Below are 17,092 nucleotides of genomic sequence, written 5' to 3'. Positions count from 1 at the left end.
CATTATATATAAGAAATTTATGTTCATGTAACAAAAATGGGTTTTGCAATAAAACTGTCCTTACTCATTCTCCAATAGCAAAAACAAACAAAACTACAGTTAGATTACTTTTAGACATCCTGGTTCCCAATGGAAGTTAAAGCTCATGCTTGACAACTGGATTGCTTTGGAATCCCAAAGGATACCTGGGCTCAAATAACCATTCTCTGCCTGTGTGACCTTGGACAAGTCACTGAGCCTTGGTTTTTCTCATCTGTGAAGAGGAAGGGGTTGGGCTGGTATTCCTTCAAGGTTTCTTCCAGCTCCAGCTTCCATGTTCCCAGACCATAACAGGATACAAATAAACCTTGACTGATTTAGTTGGTTTGCTTTCCTCTGGACTTCACTTTTAGGAGAAGTGAGTTCTGGGGCAACAAACTGACAGCAAGATTGTGTTTCCCCAAAAAGGTGCCTCCATTGTCTCTTAGGCTCAGTACACAACAAGCCTAGTCACCGCCACCCTATGATAAAATACTGTGTAAAGATGGCAGTTGTTCTATAGAGCCTAGAAATGGAGCTGGGGAGACTTTGGAAGCCCGCTTGTCCACCCCTGTCATTTCACAGCTGAAGAAAGGGGGGCCCAGAGAGGTTTGTTTTGCTTAAAACCACACAGGGAGTAAATGGCAGAATCGGATTTGAACTCAGGTCCTCAGGACTGTTTTCAAGAGTCCTGCATGAGTGATTCATGATGCGATGCTCCCTTTGAGATACTCCAAGATCACCAGAGAGATTTCATCCTGCTCATTGGCCTATTTTTAATGATGTAGAGAAAGAAACAAATAGTTTTAGAAATTTCGACAAGGAGATAGGGAGGAAGGAAGGAAGAGAGCACTGAGTTAACTAGGAAATGCAGTTAACCAGAATTCCTCCAGCCTCATAACTCAGAGTTTAAATAAATAAATGCTGCTCTGAGAACTTAGCTGTATTCATCCACCAGTGGGCACTATGTCCTAATTTCTAAGAGAATATGAGATGAGAGATGACTTTAATGTCTTGCCAGGGGCTCTCATCCATGCTGCAACTGAGTGGGTTTTTTCATATTTTGTAGTTTCTAAGCACAGGAATCCCTCTGACAGAAACTTCAAGCCGGGCAGGCGCTGCTTCTCTTTCCCCTGCTTGAGGCCAGTTCATTCTTCCTGAGGAGGTTATAGGGGAGGGGGAAGGGAACTGAAGGCCAGTCTGGGGGAAACATGGTTTCTAGCTTGACCCACCTCCACAGGCTGGGTAGTGGAATTTAGAAGCATTTCCTCACAGTGCTAAGTGCTGAGAACACTGTAAAGCTAAAATGGACCTCTGACCAGGAGTTCACGTCCAGATGTTTTTGTCAGGCAAGTGTGGGACAGTGGGTCACGAACCAGTTCCATTTGAATGGTCCTCACTGAGAAAGGGCCACAGGTGCGTTAGCTATGGGATGCTTGAACCCAGGGCCATTTCCTACCTTTTTTCCCCTCAGCTTCAAAAGGAGCCAACAAAGAAAGCGGAGGTACTCCTGGGAATTCCCGAGGGGGCAACCCACAGGCCCTGGGAGGCCTGTTTGCAGGGGGCTTTCCTGTGCTGAGACCAGCTGGCCAGAGGGACGGCTCAGGTAAGGAGGCCAGAGGTAACAGACTTTTGGCAAAGCAGTGCATTGGGGCTCTGACGTCATTCCAGTCATAGGGTTCTAGAGCTGCAAGGGACCTCAGAGACCACAGAGGCCAACTTCCTTGTTTTACACAGGAGCACATGAAGACCAAGGGAAGTTAAGTGACTGAGTCAAGTGGGATTTCAGCTCAGGTTCTCTGACTTCAGATCCCGCTTTCTTGAGGGAGAGGGAGAAAGCAAGAGAAAGGGCAGAAGAGAGAAGGGAAGGAGGGGAGAAAGAAAAGGATGGGAAGAGGAGGGAGAAGACAAGAGGAATGGCAGGAGAGAGAAGAAAAGGGAGGGGAGGAAAAAGAAAAGGATGGGAAGAGAAGGGAGAAGGAGGGAGAAAGCAAGAGAAAGGGCAGGAGAGAGAAGGGAAGGGGGAGAGAAAGAAAAGGATGGGAAGAGAAGGGAAGAGGAGGGAGAAGAGAGAAGGGAGGAGAGGGGAACAGAGGAAAGCTTTTCACAAATTTTGTGAAGGATGGTACACTTAGTGACATTTTTATCCACTGCTTTTGACAAAGGCAGAGAAATCCACCAGCTGGCTGAGTTCTAAGCTGCTGGTAGTGTTTCCCCAGACAATCATCACTTAGGGGTTTGGGGCTGCCTTGGTCCTTTTGAGAGCCCAAATTAGAACATTACAACTCATTGGAACAGAAGGAACAAAGCTTAATGCTGTGGAAAGTCTTGAATTGAGAAACAGCAGAGGAAAATGGGGTTTTTATCAAAATCATAAACTAGGCTTGTCTCATAATAATTGTCATTGCAAAAGTTCACTTTTTATAACCCTTGAAAGGTCACAAGGGGCTTTATTCACAATTATACAGTGGGCACAGCTAGGGCAAATGTTATGATGCCCATTATTTTACAGTTGAGGTGTTAAGTGATTTAATCATAATCTCACTACAGACTGAACTGTCTTCTGACACCTGAGCCAATGCTCAGAATTAATCGGGGTGCTTCTGGGAAGCAGAAGAAACTGACCTTTCGAGTTCTTAGATTACTTAATTAATTCTATTTTTTGTAATGCCCACGGATAGAAGGACGAAGGGCAGAGCAGTAAGGAAGAAATTCTAACTAAGCTAACCCTCATTTATTTTCCTTCTAGTGGAACTGAAAGGTTGTCTAGGCCCCTTATTCCCCCTCCCCAGGTGGGAGCGGAGGGTGCGAGGTCCCCAGGGATGCCTGCCCCCACTCCTGGGGCCTCGCGGTGACGTCACTGACAACCAATTTGGTCTGCAGGTGGTGGGTCCCGGGCTCCATCCCCTCGGCTCCCCACGAAGACCATCAGCGGTCCGCTGAACCCGCCTGCGTCTCCGAGACTCGGAAATGCATCGGAAGCCTCGACCCTTGGCAGATCTGTCCCTCCGCGCCCCAACGTGCCTGCCCCTCCTCCTCCCACCACCCCTCCCCCGCCTCCGCCCCCCCCCCCTCCTCCCCCCCCACCAGTTCAGAGCGAGAAGGCGGCGAAGCCCGTGATCGGGCCCTTGCACCTGCCCCCTCCTCCGCCCCCGCTCCCCCTCATTCCCCCCTGTGGCTTCCCTGGGCCGGTGTCAGAGGCTTCTGGTCCCAGCCCTCCGCCGGCAGATCTTCGGGACCCCCCTCCTCCACCCCCGCCCCCACCTCCACCCCTCCCTCTTTACTCCTCTCCTTCCCCCAGGTCATCTTTGTCCCCGACACCTCTGCCGGGCGCCAATAATAGCGCTGATGCTGCCCCTCCACTCCCACTCAAGTCTCCCAAGGCCAGCCTGCAGTCCGTGCCCCTTCCACCCACGCCCCCAGCCTCCCAGTCCACCATCCTGGTGCAGAAGAAAAGACCTGGCAGAGGGGCAGGTAAGTGAACCTGAGCCGCTCCTGTGGCTCACAAAAGCGTTTACGCCCCGAAATCGGCAGGCGCTGAAATCAGGGCTTCCCTTATTGTTTTGTAGATTGCCCAGAGAGTGATGGGAGAAGTGTTGATAATGCAGATTAAACTTGAAAACTGTTTGGGGCACGTTAACTTAATATTGTTAATGGAAAGCTGGTTGTTAAACACTCACCAGCCCACCATGAATCAATGTCAGAAGATTTTTTTTCATAGTTGCAAAAGATTACGGAATTCCCCAGCGTCCTCTAGTCCAACCTCCTCATTTACCAGATGAGAAAATAGAGCTAAGAGTGATTTCCCCAGGGTCACACAGGTAAGAAAAGACAGAAGCAGGATCTGAACCCCTTCCAAGTCCAGAGCAGTATTCTTTCCCATGTTCCGTACTGCTTCGAAACCGTGGTTCCTGTCCTGCCTTTGACAGTAGCTCTGTGACCCTGGCCAAGTCACATACTGTCTTGGTCCTCGGTTTCCTTATCTTCAAATTAAAGATACTGATATTGTTGTGAGGATTAGAAGAGATAACTTGTTTAGCACTTTACAAACCATTAAAACCATTCTTAAATACCGGATAGAAGCAATAGACCTGGTACCAAAGGGAAATAGTTTACCCAGAGACGATCCATGTTGGGGGGGGGGACTCAGAAATGAATGTGTTCAGATACCTTTCCAGGTGTGTGAAATGAAGGAGATAGTAAAGGCCTGGGGGAAAAAGGTCTAGCCTTATTACGGAAAGAAGGGTAACCGAGAGCACATCAGAACTTTCTGACTATGGGCCTTCTAGTCCGTCTGTTTAAAATTTCATGATAATAAAAGAATTTCCATTTTTAAATATTTTATGTTAATTATTCATAAATAATTTATTGTTAAATTAATGAACAATTGAATATAGTTAAACTACATTATTCATAATTAGTAAAATATTGTTAATAATGTTAGTATTAACAAGTTACCGTTAAATAAACCAATAAACAATTGAATGCTATTGGTAAAAGAAATGATTAATAATCAACAAACCATTATTAATAATGTTAATTATTATTAATACATGTTAGATGACTGATTACCTTTTCTCAGATAGCTCCCTAAGACTTTCAGTTTCAAAGCAAGGCATTTCCTCACTGGGCTGGGGGGGGGGGGTCTCCTAAACCAATTAAATCACAAGTCTGATCCAAAATCAGCCATTGATCCCACTGCCTCTTTACTCTTTGGGATTAGGAGGTTTGGCCCCACCTGCTGCAGCAGTGGTCCATCCTCTAGGATGCAGAAAGCCCAAGCTCCCTTGCAGGAAGGCTTTCCAAGGAAGCTCCCCAGCCCTGTCTTCTCTAGGCTCCATCATCCCAGTTTCTCTGCTCTTTTCCCAAGGGCCTCATTTCAGTCCCAGACCATTGTTACCATCTTTTGGACCCTCTCTAAGCCATCCCCTTATTTGGAGTTGTATACAGCCAAGTGGATGCTGGTAGCCTTGCATGACAGAAAACAGCATTTTCCTTCTGGTTCCATGAGGGAGAGATTTGTCTCACTTGAAGATTCTTGGGACAAGCCCTGCTGCTCAGTTTCCCAGCAAATAGCCCAAGGCAGTAATTGGAGGGTAACAGATGCCACTCTCTGCACTTGCCTACATTTAATCAAATATTTCAGGTGTCTGACTGGAAAAGCCAAGGAAGGAGCTAGGGAGCTTTTAAGGAAACCAAACTATATCTCTATGGTGCTAGTCCTGTGAAGTACAGGCAGAGCTATGTGCTCCTGGCCAGGGTGAGTTTTGAAGAGGTCAGTCTTCCACTTTTTCTTAGGGAGAGGACTCTGCAGGGATCCCTTCTGAGATCTGCCTCGGTTTCCAGGCGAGGAATTCCATGACCTCACATTCTTCCAGGGCCTTCCAGCAGACACTTTCTTTCTGGGGTCTTCGGTGAATCATCACCATCTTCTCGTCTCCATGTTTTTCACCTCCATGGACCTTTTCTGGAACATCTTGTCTAGTTGGGCTGCCGTGGCAGCTGAAGGAAGAGTTTTTCTCAACAGATTTTTCCAGTTATCTTTCTTTTTAATCATTTTCAATTATCTTTTTACTGACATCACTTAAGCCTTTGCCAACTCCATACACTTTTCCAATGATGCCCACCAGCTTTCGGCCAGACTTCAAAAAACATACTTCAACTCATTGGCTTCCTTTACCTTTTGGTCTCTGGGGTACTACCCCTAAAAGTTGCTTCCCTCACAGGCTTCTTGACCAATTCTCCCACATCTTGAATCAGGTTCTTACTTCTCCTAACTAGTGCTATCTTACTTTTGAGTTGGATCTGACAGTTCATCCCTGTTTGAAAGATGAGGAAACTGAGAGAGAAATTACTTAGTAACAGTGTTAGAGTTTTCTGGTTCTGAGACCAAAGTCCTTTCCACCATATCTCTGAGGTCTCTCCAACATGGCTCAGGGCCTGCCTCATATTTAATAAAACAGGATAATCCCCAGACTATGGAGTGCCTGGGTGGATGGCATATCCCTTGCAGGTGCCTGACTGCACTGTGCTGACCTTTCAATTTCCCGATATTTCCTGGTTTTCCAGCTACTAGATTGGACCCTATCCTGTAGGCAGGTACAGTGAGAGATTCAGAGAGTTATTAGACCCACTTCCCTGCCCTCATGGATTTTACAGTCTAGTGGGGGAGAAAAAGAAAAATTCAGGACAGGTTCAATTCAGTATTTATTGAGTATTCATGGGGAAGGTGCCATGCTGAATTTAAAACATTTCAATAGCCTTCATAAGGAAATACAAACCTCTTAGCCTGGTCATTTCAGGTTCTCCACAGTCCAGTCCCATTAACCCTTTCCAATATTTTCTCACATTAATGAGAAATGAGAGTATAGGACTCTAGACCTAAGATTCTATGACCCTAACCCCTTCACATTGCCTGGATTCCAGCCAAACTTAAACCTTTAGCTCATCCCAAACTCACCTCCATCATCCCCAGCTGCCTTCCCCAAGGCCTTTCCTCCTCCTTTCTGAGTTTCCCTCAGAGCTCAGTAGCAGAATCTACTTCTCTTCAAAGCTCTCTCAAGACAGTGGATAGAGCAGCAGACTTGGATTCAGGTAGTCCTGAGTTCTAATACTGTCTCAGACACTTACTAGCTGTGTGACCCTGGATAAATCATTTAACCTTTGTTAACCTCCTGCTTTGATGCCACATTTGGGTATATTAAGGCTCCATCTGCTTCTTCCTCAGGCTCTGGTGGGGGGAAGCTGAATCCACCCCCAGTACCCCCAGCAAGGTCCCCCACGACAGAGCTATCCAGCAAAAGTCAGCAGGCCCTGGCCTGGGTGGGCACGCCACAACCTGGAGCCCCGGTGAGGAATGGAAACATCCATATCACAGGTAACCTGAGCTCCCAGATAGGCAGCTCACCTATCTCATCTCCAGCCCTGGTACCCTTAGCTGGGCTTAGACTTTTCTGTTTTCTGATGGATTTGGGAAGCTGAGTCATGCTACATGGGCTCTGAGGTTTACTAAGCAGACATTTTTGGAAGCAAGTCTATTCCCACTGCCCTGGGCAATTATAAAAGTGAAAATGTGTGTGTCTGCTCTGCCATGCTGGCAGCAAAGTGCCTCCCAGAGGCATCTGTACAAACAGAGGGATCATCTGGGACAGACCAACCGTGAAAAGCTGGGATTGTGGGCGGAGGAAGGCCAACCTTTAAAATGTGCATGAGAAGTTTGGGGAGGCAAAGACTGTAGGGGAAGAGGGAACCATTAGGCCTGGACTTGTGCCCACTGTAAGGAGATGAGGTTCTTGGAAATGTGAGGCCCTCTTCTCTGGACCCTGCCCAGTGACCTCCTGGAGACCTGAGGTGCCTCAGGAAACTTCCTCAGCTTCTGCTTTTGAAGCTAGGGTTCCCTTTGACAGCAAGGGCAACTGCTGCCACTGTTCCACCTTTACCCAGGAACCCCAGTTATCAGAGCTGCCCAGGGCAGTTCCAAGGTGCCAGATGCCACCTTTGACCTTGGAGTCTGGAGGCCTTCCATCAGCTTCACTCATATATACCTGCCCAGGAAATGTTTGTTGTTGAAGGCAGTTAAACGAGTCTGGAGACCCTCCATCAGCTTCACTCATATATACCTGCCCAGGAAATGTTTGTTGTTGAAGGCAGTTAAACGAGTCTGGAGACCCTCCATCAGCTTCACTCATATGTACCTGCCCAGGAAATGTTTGTCGTTGAAGGAAGTTAAACTTTAAATGTTATCACTTTAAAGTTATTTGTGTTGGAATGTCTCGAACACAGGCACACATTTGAAGGGAGTGGTTAAGTTTGGATGCCGGTTCCCCATCCCTTCCTTTGTCTCCCTGATACCCCAAATGACTGTTTAAATCACTCTCAGTGTGAACCCTGAGATTAAGCAAGAGGAGGCAAAGAAGGGCTTACAGTCTCAGATCCATTCCCTCGGGGATTTATTCCCTGGAGTAAAAACAGACTCCATGCCCAGGATTGTCATTAACTGGCACTTTCTCATTGTTTCTTCTTCTCAATCCAGATGACTTTGAGTCCAAATTTACTTTTCATTCAGTAGAAGACTTCCCTCCTCCCGATGAATACAAGCCATGCCAGAAGACGTATCCCAGCAAGGTCCCCAAAAGTGAGTAAGGATCCTCTCTCATTGACTAGACAAAGAATGCTTTTTCATTCTCAAATTTTCTGAAGTCGGTATACTAGAATGAGTAAAAGCTGAAAGATATTTTGGGCTCAGAATCGGGGTTCAGATCTTAGATACAACCCCTTATCAACTGTGTGACCCTGGGTGAGTTGCTTGACTCTGGGGGCCTCAAGCCAATGGGCAACTTCCTCCTACATAACTATGAAATCACAGACATGTTGGGAAAGGAGTTCCCACACCAGAAGTTCCCTGACTGATGAGAGCATAGATATCTCACTTATTTGTGTATTTGCTTATAAATATTGGGTAACATCATAGTGAATATATATAATTCAACCTCTTGTAGCATTGTGGTCATAGATCTGGAGCTGGAAGGAGCCTTAGTGATCTTCTTTAGAAGTTCACTTGGCCCAAGGCCTTCATTTTACAAATGCAGAAACTGAGGCCCACAGAAGTCAAGTGACTCATCCAAAGTCATGTAGTTTACAGGTGACAGAGGTTCAAATTCAGATGTTCTGATTCCAAGGTTTTCCATTGCATTACTCTGCAGAATAAAGCCATAACAAATTCTTATTGAAAAATACTGACCCCCATTTATATAACTGCTTTAAGATCTGTCTGCAGCACTGTTCATACAACAGCCCTGTGAGATGGGCATACAAGTTTTATTATCCCCCTTTTACGTTGAGGACTGAGGTCTAATGATCTGTCTTGGCTAGTGAGCTAGGATGTGTCAGAGCCAAGATTCAAATTCCCTTCTAACCCCAAATTCACTGCTTTTCCCTCTTTAGTTCCAGTTTTCTTTTTAATTATAAACTTAATAGACATCATCAACAAACACGAACATTTTAGTATACCAAGTACGGAAAAAAGAGGGTTGCATATGAAGCTAAACTTTAATTATGTCATTTTTAAGTGTTTATTAAATTTAACACAGTAGTAATATTTGTTGTGGCCACTGCTGCATCTCAATGAATGCATGATTTAAGGTATAAAGGACTTAGTCATTGACCTTCCAAGGGAGAACCTGTGAACTATCCTTCTGTTTCATGGACCTGGCAAAGTTGGTTTTATCTTGCATCCAAGATGGCGGGAAGGGGGAGAGAAGATACACACATACATGCATACACACATACACACATGCATGCATACATACATACATATACACACATATGTGTGTATTTGTATACACTCACATATACATATATACATGTATGTCAATATCGATGTATTCAATGCAAAGGCTGGTATAGGAGAAGGTGGCAAAAAAGAATAAATCAGAAGGGACAGCTAGGTAGCACAGTGGGTAGAGTGGGTAGAATCAGGAGGACCTGAGTTCAAATATGGCCTCAGACACTTGACACTAGCTGTGGCAAGTCATTTAACCCCAACTGCCTCGAGGGAAAAATAATAATTGGAAAATTTGATGCAAGAGTAAGAAACAAGAGAAGCCAATAATTTGTAGACAAGGGCAAAACTCCATGCCTCTAAATCTGAATATTTGCCTTAAGAGAGTTTGGAGACCCTGGAAATGGGGAGCATCAAATGTCAACATGAAAACGGAATCTGATTCTGTTTAAAGGCAGGAAAGTCTCGTTACAGATGAATCACTTAATTAATGTCGATACGATAAACTCTTGACTTGTGAGATCAAAGATCAAAATCAATAGCAAATTAAAATAAAGACCGAAAATGACACAATTCAGACAGTTCCATTGTTATCACCATCATTGCTAATTGTATAATTCTTCTAAGGCTTTCAAAGGCAACTGGGTGCACCATCGTGCATAGAGCTTTGGACTTGGAATCAGGAAACCTCATCTTCATGAGTTCAAATCTGGCCTCAGACACTAATAAGCTGTGTGACCCTGGGCAAGTCACTTCAACTTGTTTACCTTAGTTTCCTCATCTGTAAAATGAGCTGGGAAAGGAAATGGCTAACTGATCGGTATCTTTGTCAAAGGAAGTCATGAAGAGTTGGACACAACTGACCAACCATGACAATAGCAACAAAGGTTTTCAAAGCGGTTTTCACATATAAATTATTTCAACCAGTTGTAGACATTGAAATGAAAAAATGAATAAAAGGGTAGATTTTAATGTAGACTGTTACCACCTCCTAGAGAAATTCGATAAAGAAATTCGGTCACCATACCGATGAGAACAGAAAAGCCCAGAAACCACCTCTCTCAGCAAACATTTTGTCTCCTCGCCAATTGAAAAGAAGTAGAATCAAGGACAGCACTGGTTTAGTCAGTGAGCATTTATTAAGCACCTGTTTTGTGCCAGGCATTGTGTGAAGTATACTGGTTTGTAAATAAAATTAAAGTGGTTTGTAATAGCTTACTGAGTAAAATCATGAGCAGTAGTACTTGGGAAAAGAGTGAGAAGTAGTGGAGAATAAAACAAATGTAGAGAAATCCAACTACACCAAATTAACCCACAGCCATCAAAGGATAAAACTGGAAAGGAAACAGAGATGAAAAACACAAAAGGCCATTACTTTATTACATTACATTAAATTATTTAATAAACCAAAATGTCACCCTAAAGGCACTTCACCATCAAAGTGTCTCCCGAGTATACCTCAAAATCTAAGAGTCCTTTAAGTGTATAATAATAGAATGACTTTGATGACCTCCTCATTATTCATGTCAGGAGAGGCTTAAAGCAGAGAGATTTATGCTTACCAAAGGTGTTGGCAATTGTCATGGAAGACAGACCACAGAGTCCAGATGGAAGAGGAACTAAATGATATTATATTCCCTGCATCAAAACCTTACACTGAACAGCCTCTTAAGTAAAATTCATAGTCTTTCAAAAGAATTTACCTTATTTTATTATTATTATATTACCTAATTTCACACAAGAAAAACCAAATGAATGAATTATGTTTGTCATCCAGAATGTGATGTACAGTTGCATGGAGAAACCATAGAGTTGGGTCAGTCGAGACATGACTCTTGGACAAGCACTGGTTTAGAATTGGCCAGGAGGAAGAGAGCAAGCTGGATTGCCTTTGGGAAATGGCAATTTCATTTTGCTTTACTAGAGGTAGGCCCCCAGAATGTTGGGTGAACTCCATGTGGAGGATTTATGGGAGGGCATGGATAAGAGTCACAAAGGAAGAGAAGCTGGTGTCTCAGTGGATTGAATGCCAGACTTGGAGTCAGGAAGACCTCAGTTCAAATCCTGCTTCAGATGCTGACTAACTATATGACTCTGGGCAAGTCTCTAAGCCTCGGTTTCCTGATCTGTAAAATGAGGATGATAACAGCACCTCTCTCCCAGGGTTGTGAAGATCAATAATATGACATACACAAAACACTTTACAAACCTTTAGCTATCATCACCATTATTCTTAGGAGAAGGCATTACCCTTAGAAGAAGGTCATTACCCGCGTGGATAAGATCACACAGATGGGTCAAAGCAACGGCAGAGCCATTGCCCAAGGCAGGTGGAGAGGACATCACTGATACCAGAGAAGGAGCCATAGGCATTTGAGGAGTCTAAGTCATAAAGCTGATAATGATTATATTAGAACTCTGAGAAAGATAGGATGGAACTCTTTTTTATTGTGCTACTACGAAGACGTTTCTTCATGAGTTGCTGGTATGGTGGAGAGTGATCGAAGGCTCCCAAGAATTAAAAAAGGTTTACCCAGAGGGCAATGGAAGGTGCTTGGTGGGTATGAACTGGCAGCAACACCTTCCAAACAAGGAATGTGCCAGGAGTTCAAGATGTCACCAAGGGGAAAAAATGAGCCTGTCTTGTGGGAAAGAAGAAAGCTCCACTGGAACCTTTGTATGTCATAAGAAAGTGAGGGGGGCCCCATTACACTGGGTGGATCTCCTGTGATGATCTCACGGGCACAGATGGACAAAAGCCACACAGGATGGGCCAGGAGGGATGACTTGGGGGCCACGTGGGATTGCTTGATGTGTCATTGGAGGAGAAAGCCACCTCAATGAGCTCCCCTGTCCGTTTGGAGTACTGGAGTCCCAAACTGAAAAGCAAGCCTTGTTACGCTGGGTTTCTTGAGTTTAATAAAATTTGTTGTAGTTGCCTTGTCTTGTTTGTTCTCACTGTGGTATCTTTGGGAAATTACACACACTGATGAGAGCAGGATGGGGCAATGAGCCACCTGGTTTATATTCCTTCTCGTGTTGTAGATCCCTTGAGCAGTCTAGTAAAGCCTCTGGACCTCTAATCCAAAGGCTTCTCAGAATAGAGTCATGGTTTCAAATAATTGGAGGAAATTCTAGATTTCAGTTAGACGTCAGTGAAAATAAAGATGTAATATTTTTCCCATCCAAGTTTATTGACCCCTTGACATCTATCCACAGAACCTAAGTTAAGAACCCCTGCACTAAGCCATTCTGGGAAAAGGGAGTCTTAATCTTCAGATATCCTGTAATCTCTTTGAACTTCAGTTTTAGGGGGTTTAGAGGTAGGAAATTCTAGGTCATGCAGAGCACTCCTGTTATAACTGGCTCTATTGCTTCGAGTTTACTTCTTGGTGGAAATGGAGGTTAGCTACCCCAACCCCCCACCCTGCACTCGTATCCTAAAGGGCTATCATTAACGGATTCTGTGTTTCGTTATTCCTATCCTCAGCAAGAAGGAGTAAAATCAACTGTGAACTGATATTCGTGGTCTTAAGGACTGAGCTCACCCTCTCATTTCAGGATGGGGAGCTGGGAAAGAAATACAGGAATAACCCTGGCAAGACTAATGAGCCTGTGAGTGTCTGTCCTTGGGAATCCCAGAGCTAGACACTATCAGATTAATACAAGGCCAATCTTTCATTATTCAAGTCTGCTAACACTTCCGTGTCTCTTCCTGCCCCCTGGCTCACTATTGACCCGCTTCCTTTGTGATTTGGGCTCTCCACGGTCGAGAAAGCAATGTCATCTTACCTCTGAGGAATTCATTGTCCTGTTTCAATACTAGTGACGTGTGTAGATTGTGCCCTTTGTCTCACATTCGAACACACACACACACACATTACATGCTCCTATTTACCAGGAGGTATGTTGTCATCTCTGTTCTGTGGCTCCTAGGTGTTTCCTTTGTTCTGTTTCTGGGGCTTTAAACAGCTTACTCCCTTCATCCCTGATGCCTGTCTCCAGAGAGGGTGTTTGCACCTCTCTATCCTGATGGAGATGTTTGAGATCTCTTTACCCCTCAGTTCCCCAGAATGAGGTTGGAATGTTTAAAAAGGAAAAGAGAGCAAATACAAAGGCATAAAAAGAGATGTATTTACAAAGTATGGATTTCTTATCCTGACTTACCTTCTATTACTGTGTTATGGAAAGATTCCCCAGTTATGAGGAGTTGGGACTATTGCAAGACCTCTCAATAGTCTTCCTTGCTTCCAGTCTCCCCACTCCACCAAATCCATTGTGTACACTGCTACCGAAGTCAGATATGTGTGTGTGTGTGTGTGTGTGTGTGTGTGATATCAGTACAGGTGAGAACATTTAATTCCTCAACCAAAGAAGCTACAAGGACTCCCCTTTGCTCTTCTATTAAAATACAAACACTTCAGATTGACATCAAAGTGCTCCAGGGTCTGGCTTCAGCCTGTTTTCCAGCCTGATTGAACATTACCCTCCAGCAAGCACTTAGTTACACTTGAACTAAATGAGCCTTTTGGCAGTTCCCTATATACAACATTGCATCTCCCTACTGACTGCCCCTCGGATTTCTATTTTGTTAATCTTTTTTTTTTCTTTTTGGAGAGCAATTGGGGTTAAGTGGTCAGATTTCTTTTTAAAATTGAAATTTGCAACTAAAATAAATTTTTAAAAATTATTTAAAATTTTTTAAATGACCAAAAATCTATGTTCTCTCCCTCTCCCTCACGACTCCCATTAAAAAAGAAAGAAAAACAAAACCCATTTTACAACCAAGCAAAACGAATTCCTGAGTTAGCCATGTAGGTAACGTGTTTCCTCATGAATCCTTTGGAGTAATGATTAGGTGTTGGATAAATAATCATTGTATTTATTTTTAGAGATATTTCAACATTTTATTTTTAATTACATGTAAAAACAATTTTAACGTGTATTTTTTTAATTTTGAGTTTTAAATTCTCTCCCTCCCTCTCTTTACACCCCCCCCAGAAAACAAGCAATTTGATATAGACTATACATGTGTAGTCATGCAAAGCATATTTCTGTATTAGCTGTGTTGCAAAACACAGATCAAAACCAAGCAAGAATAATAAAGAAATTTTAAAAGTATGATTTGCTCCCTATTCAGACTTCGTTGGGCCTTTCTCTTGGAGGTGGATAGTTGTTTTCACTGTGAGTCCATTATGAGTTGGGAATTGTCTTGGATCATTGCATTGCTAAGAATAACTATGTCATTCACAACTAAGGTGATAAGAACTCTCACCTCCTGACACTTGCACAGGTGGTCCCCATATCTGAATGGTTTCCACAACTCTACCTTGCAGCATTCCTACTAGGTTTCTTCAAAACACAGTTTAGATGTGACCCTGGACAAGTCACTGAAGTACTATCTGCCTCAGTATACTCAACTATAAAAATAGAGACAATAATAGCAGTGGAGTGCTGTGAAGACCAAATGAGAATATTTGTTTTCTTTTCCCATTGATTTTTTAAAAAATTGATTTGTTTACTTTTAGTTTACAACATTCAGTTCCACAGTCCCTTGAGTTTCAAATTTTCTCCCTCTTCCTCTCTTCCCCCCACCCCATCATGGCAGGATGCACTCGAATATAGGATCTACAAATATCTTCACATTAATCGTTAGTCAGGTTGTAAAGAAGGATTATAACCAATGGAATGATCAGTGGGAAAACAAGTAAAAGAAACAGAGCAAGTAGTTTGTTTCAGTCTGCATTCAGACTCCACAGCTCTTTCTCTGGGTGTGGGTATCTCTGTTGGTTATGAGCTTTTGGAGTTGTCTTATAACCTTACATTGCTGAGAGGAGCCTGGTCTATTGAAGTTAGTCATTATACATACATTGTGTCTGTGACTGTGTACAGATTTCTCCTGGTTCTGTTCTTCATCTGTTTAGCATCATTTTATATAAGTCTCTCCAGGTTATTGTGAAGTCCGTCTGCTCCTCATTTCTTATAGCACAGTAGTATTCCATTACATTCATATAGCACAACTTGTTCAGACATTCCCCAATTGATGGGCATCCCATTGATTTCCAATTCTTTGCCACCACAAAAAGAGCCGCTATAAACATTCTTATACATACAGGTCCTCCTCCCACCTCTTTGATCTCTTTGGGATATAACCCTAGAAGTGGTATAGCTGGGTCAAAGGGTATGCACTTATTTATAGTCCTTTGGACATAGTTCCAGATTGCTCTCCAGAATGGTTGGATCAGTTCACAACTCCACCAACAATGCATTAGTGTTCCAATTTTTCCACATCCTCTCCACCATTTATCATTTTCCTGTTCTGTCATCTTAGCCAATCTGACCAGTGAGATGTGGTACCTCAGAGTCGTTTTGATTTGTATTTCCAAATGAGAATATTTGTAAAGTGCTCAGCAAAGTGTCTGGCATGCAGTAGGCAGTAAATGAATTCTTGTTTCCTTCCTTAGGGACCACGTCTTATACAAACCCCTCCTAGCACCCCCCTTCGCCTGTTATTTGTGTTCTCTCACTCTTGAAATTACTTTGTATTGTTTGGTGTATGTATTGTATTTACTATCAGTGTTTATAGGCTGTGTCTTCCTAATAGCATGTAAGCTCCTCGAGGGCAGGGACTGATTTCTTTTTGTGTTGCCAGGACTGAGCACACTTGGGAGTACTGAGAGTGCCTTGTCTAGGGTTAAACAACCAGGGTATGTCAGAGGAAGGCCTTGAACCTGGTCTCCTGGCTTTGAGGTTGACTCTCTAACCACTAGACTACACTGCTTTTCCTTCTGTAAAATAGGTGCTTAATAATTGCTCATTGAATTGTGGTGAAGGACATCAATGGAGCCCATTTGGAATGACTGTACACTGGGAGGCCTTTAGCACAGTGTCCAGCATATAGTAGGTGCTTGGTAAACATTCATTGGATTGGATTGGGAGGGAGTTAAAGACTAAAAAAGCCAGAGATGGAACTCAGATTCAAACAAAGCTAGTGGAGAGGGGAATGACAACCAATTCCCCAGCCCAGCTCCTTTTGATGTTATCTGGGAGACAGAGATAGGCAGACCTTGGTTAAAACAGCTGTGATGGAGAGAAGCTTGAACGAGAATTATTAGGGGCAGGGAAAGTTGGCTTATTTATTCTAGTCTCTGCATATACATGCATTCATTCTTTCATTCATTCAGTGACCATTTGTAAAGCACTTACTGTATATAAAATATTTAAAGTAGCAAGAGCTTTTGCCTCCTCAGACAGTGTGTCTACAGCTAAGACTGTGGATGAGAAAGTGACTGCCTGTGCCAAGAAACACAGAGCCAGGAGGGACATTAAAGGTCTTTGCTTCCAACACCCTAAATTTTACAGATGAGGTGACTGAGACCTGGAAATATGCAGAGACTTGCTCAGGGTCACACAGCAAAGCAAGGAAGTGCCTGAGGCAGGATTCGAATCCAAGTCTCCTGACTCCAAGTGCAGTGGCTCTTAATTTGAAGGTTTTCAGTTGGGCAGGTCTTGTAACCACTGGTAACTTTGCTCCTCTTGCTTGCAGATGCTGATTTTGACAACATTTCTTTGTGTACCAATTAATCCTGATTAATTAATCACATCTTCTGTTTTCAGGTCCAACTCCAGGTTCCTGGCTCCCAGCAGAGGCCACTAGTCGGGGCAATGAGGACACCAAGGGTCGAAACTCTCAGGTAACATATCTGAATGTCAAGCCTGGGGCTGGAATTCTGTCCTGGGGACCAGAGAATGAGCCAGGATATATTTTCTCACAACAGTCAAAAAGTTTCTCCT

At 43.6% G+C, this 17,092-nt stretch overlaps 1 protein-coding gene across 1 annotated transcript in view; it reads left to right on the top strand.

Moving 5' to 3' along the window:
- Positions 1-17,092, top strand: part of WIPF3 (WAS/WASL interacting protein family member 3) — a 30,501-nt gene that overhangs the window by 10,346 nt on the left and 3,063 nt on the right. The window contains exons 3-7 of the mRNA XM_069088303.1: positions 1,493-1,624; positions 2,902-3,492; positions 6,746-6,895; positions 8,051-8,152; positions 16,916-16,992. Of these exons, the coding sequence (XP_068944404.1) occupies positions 1,493-1,624; positions 2,902-3,492; positions 6,746-6,895; positions 8,051-8,152; positions 16,916-16,992 (1,052 nt within the window). The remainder of the gene's footprint in view (positions 1-1,492; positions 1,625-2,901; positions 3,493-6,745; positions 6,896-8,050; positions 8,153-16,915; positions 16,993-17,092) is intronic.

This window comes from Petaurus breviceps, unplaced genomic scaffold (genome assembly GCF_028583685.1).
Source record: "Petaurus breviceps papuanus isolate PSGF00001 unplaced genomic scaffold, PetGlider_PUasm1.0 185, whole genome shotgun sequence".
In the NCBI taxonomy this organism is placed as follows: domain Eukaryota; kingdom Metazoa; phylum Chordata; class Mammalia; order Diprotodontia; family Petauridae; genus Petaurus; species Petaurus breviceps.
The sequence above is the reverse complement of the archived record's forward strand: the minus strand, read 5'-3'. Positions and strand labels throughout refer to the sequence as shown.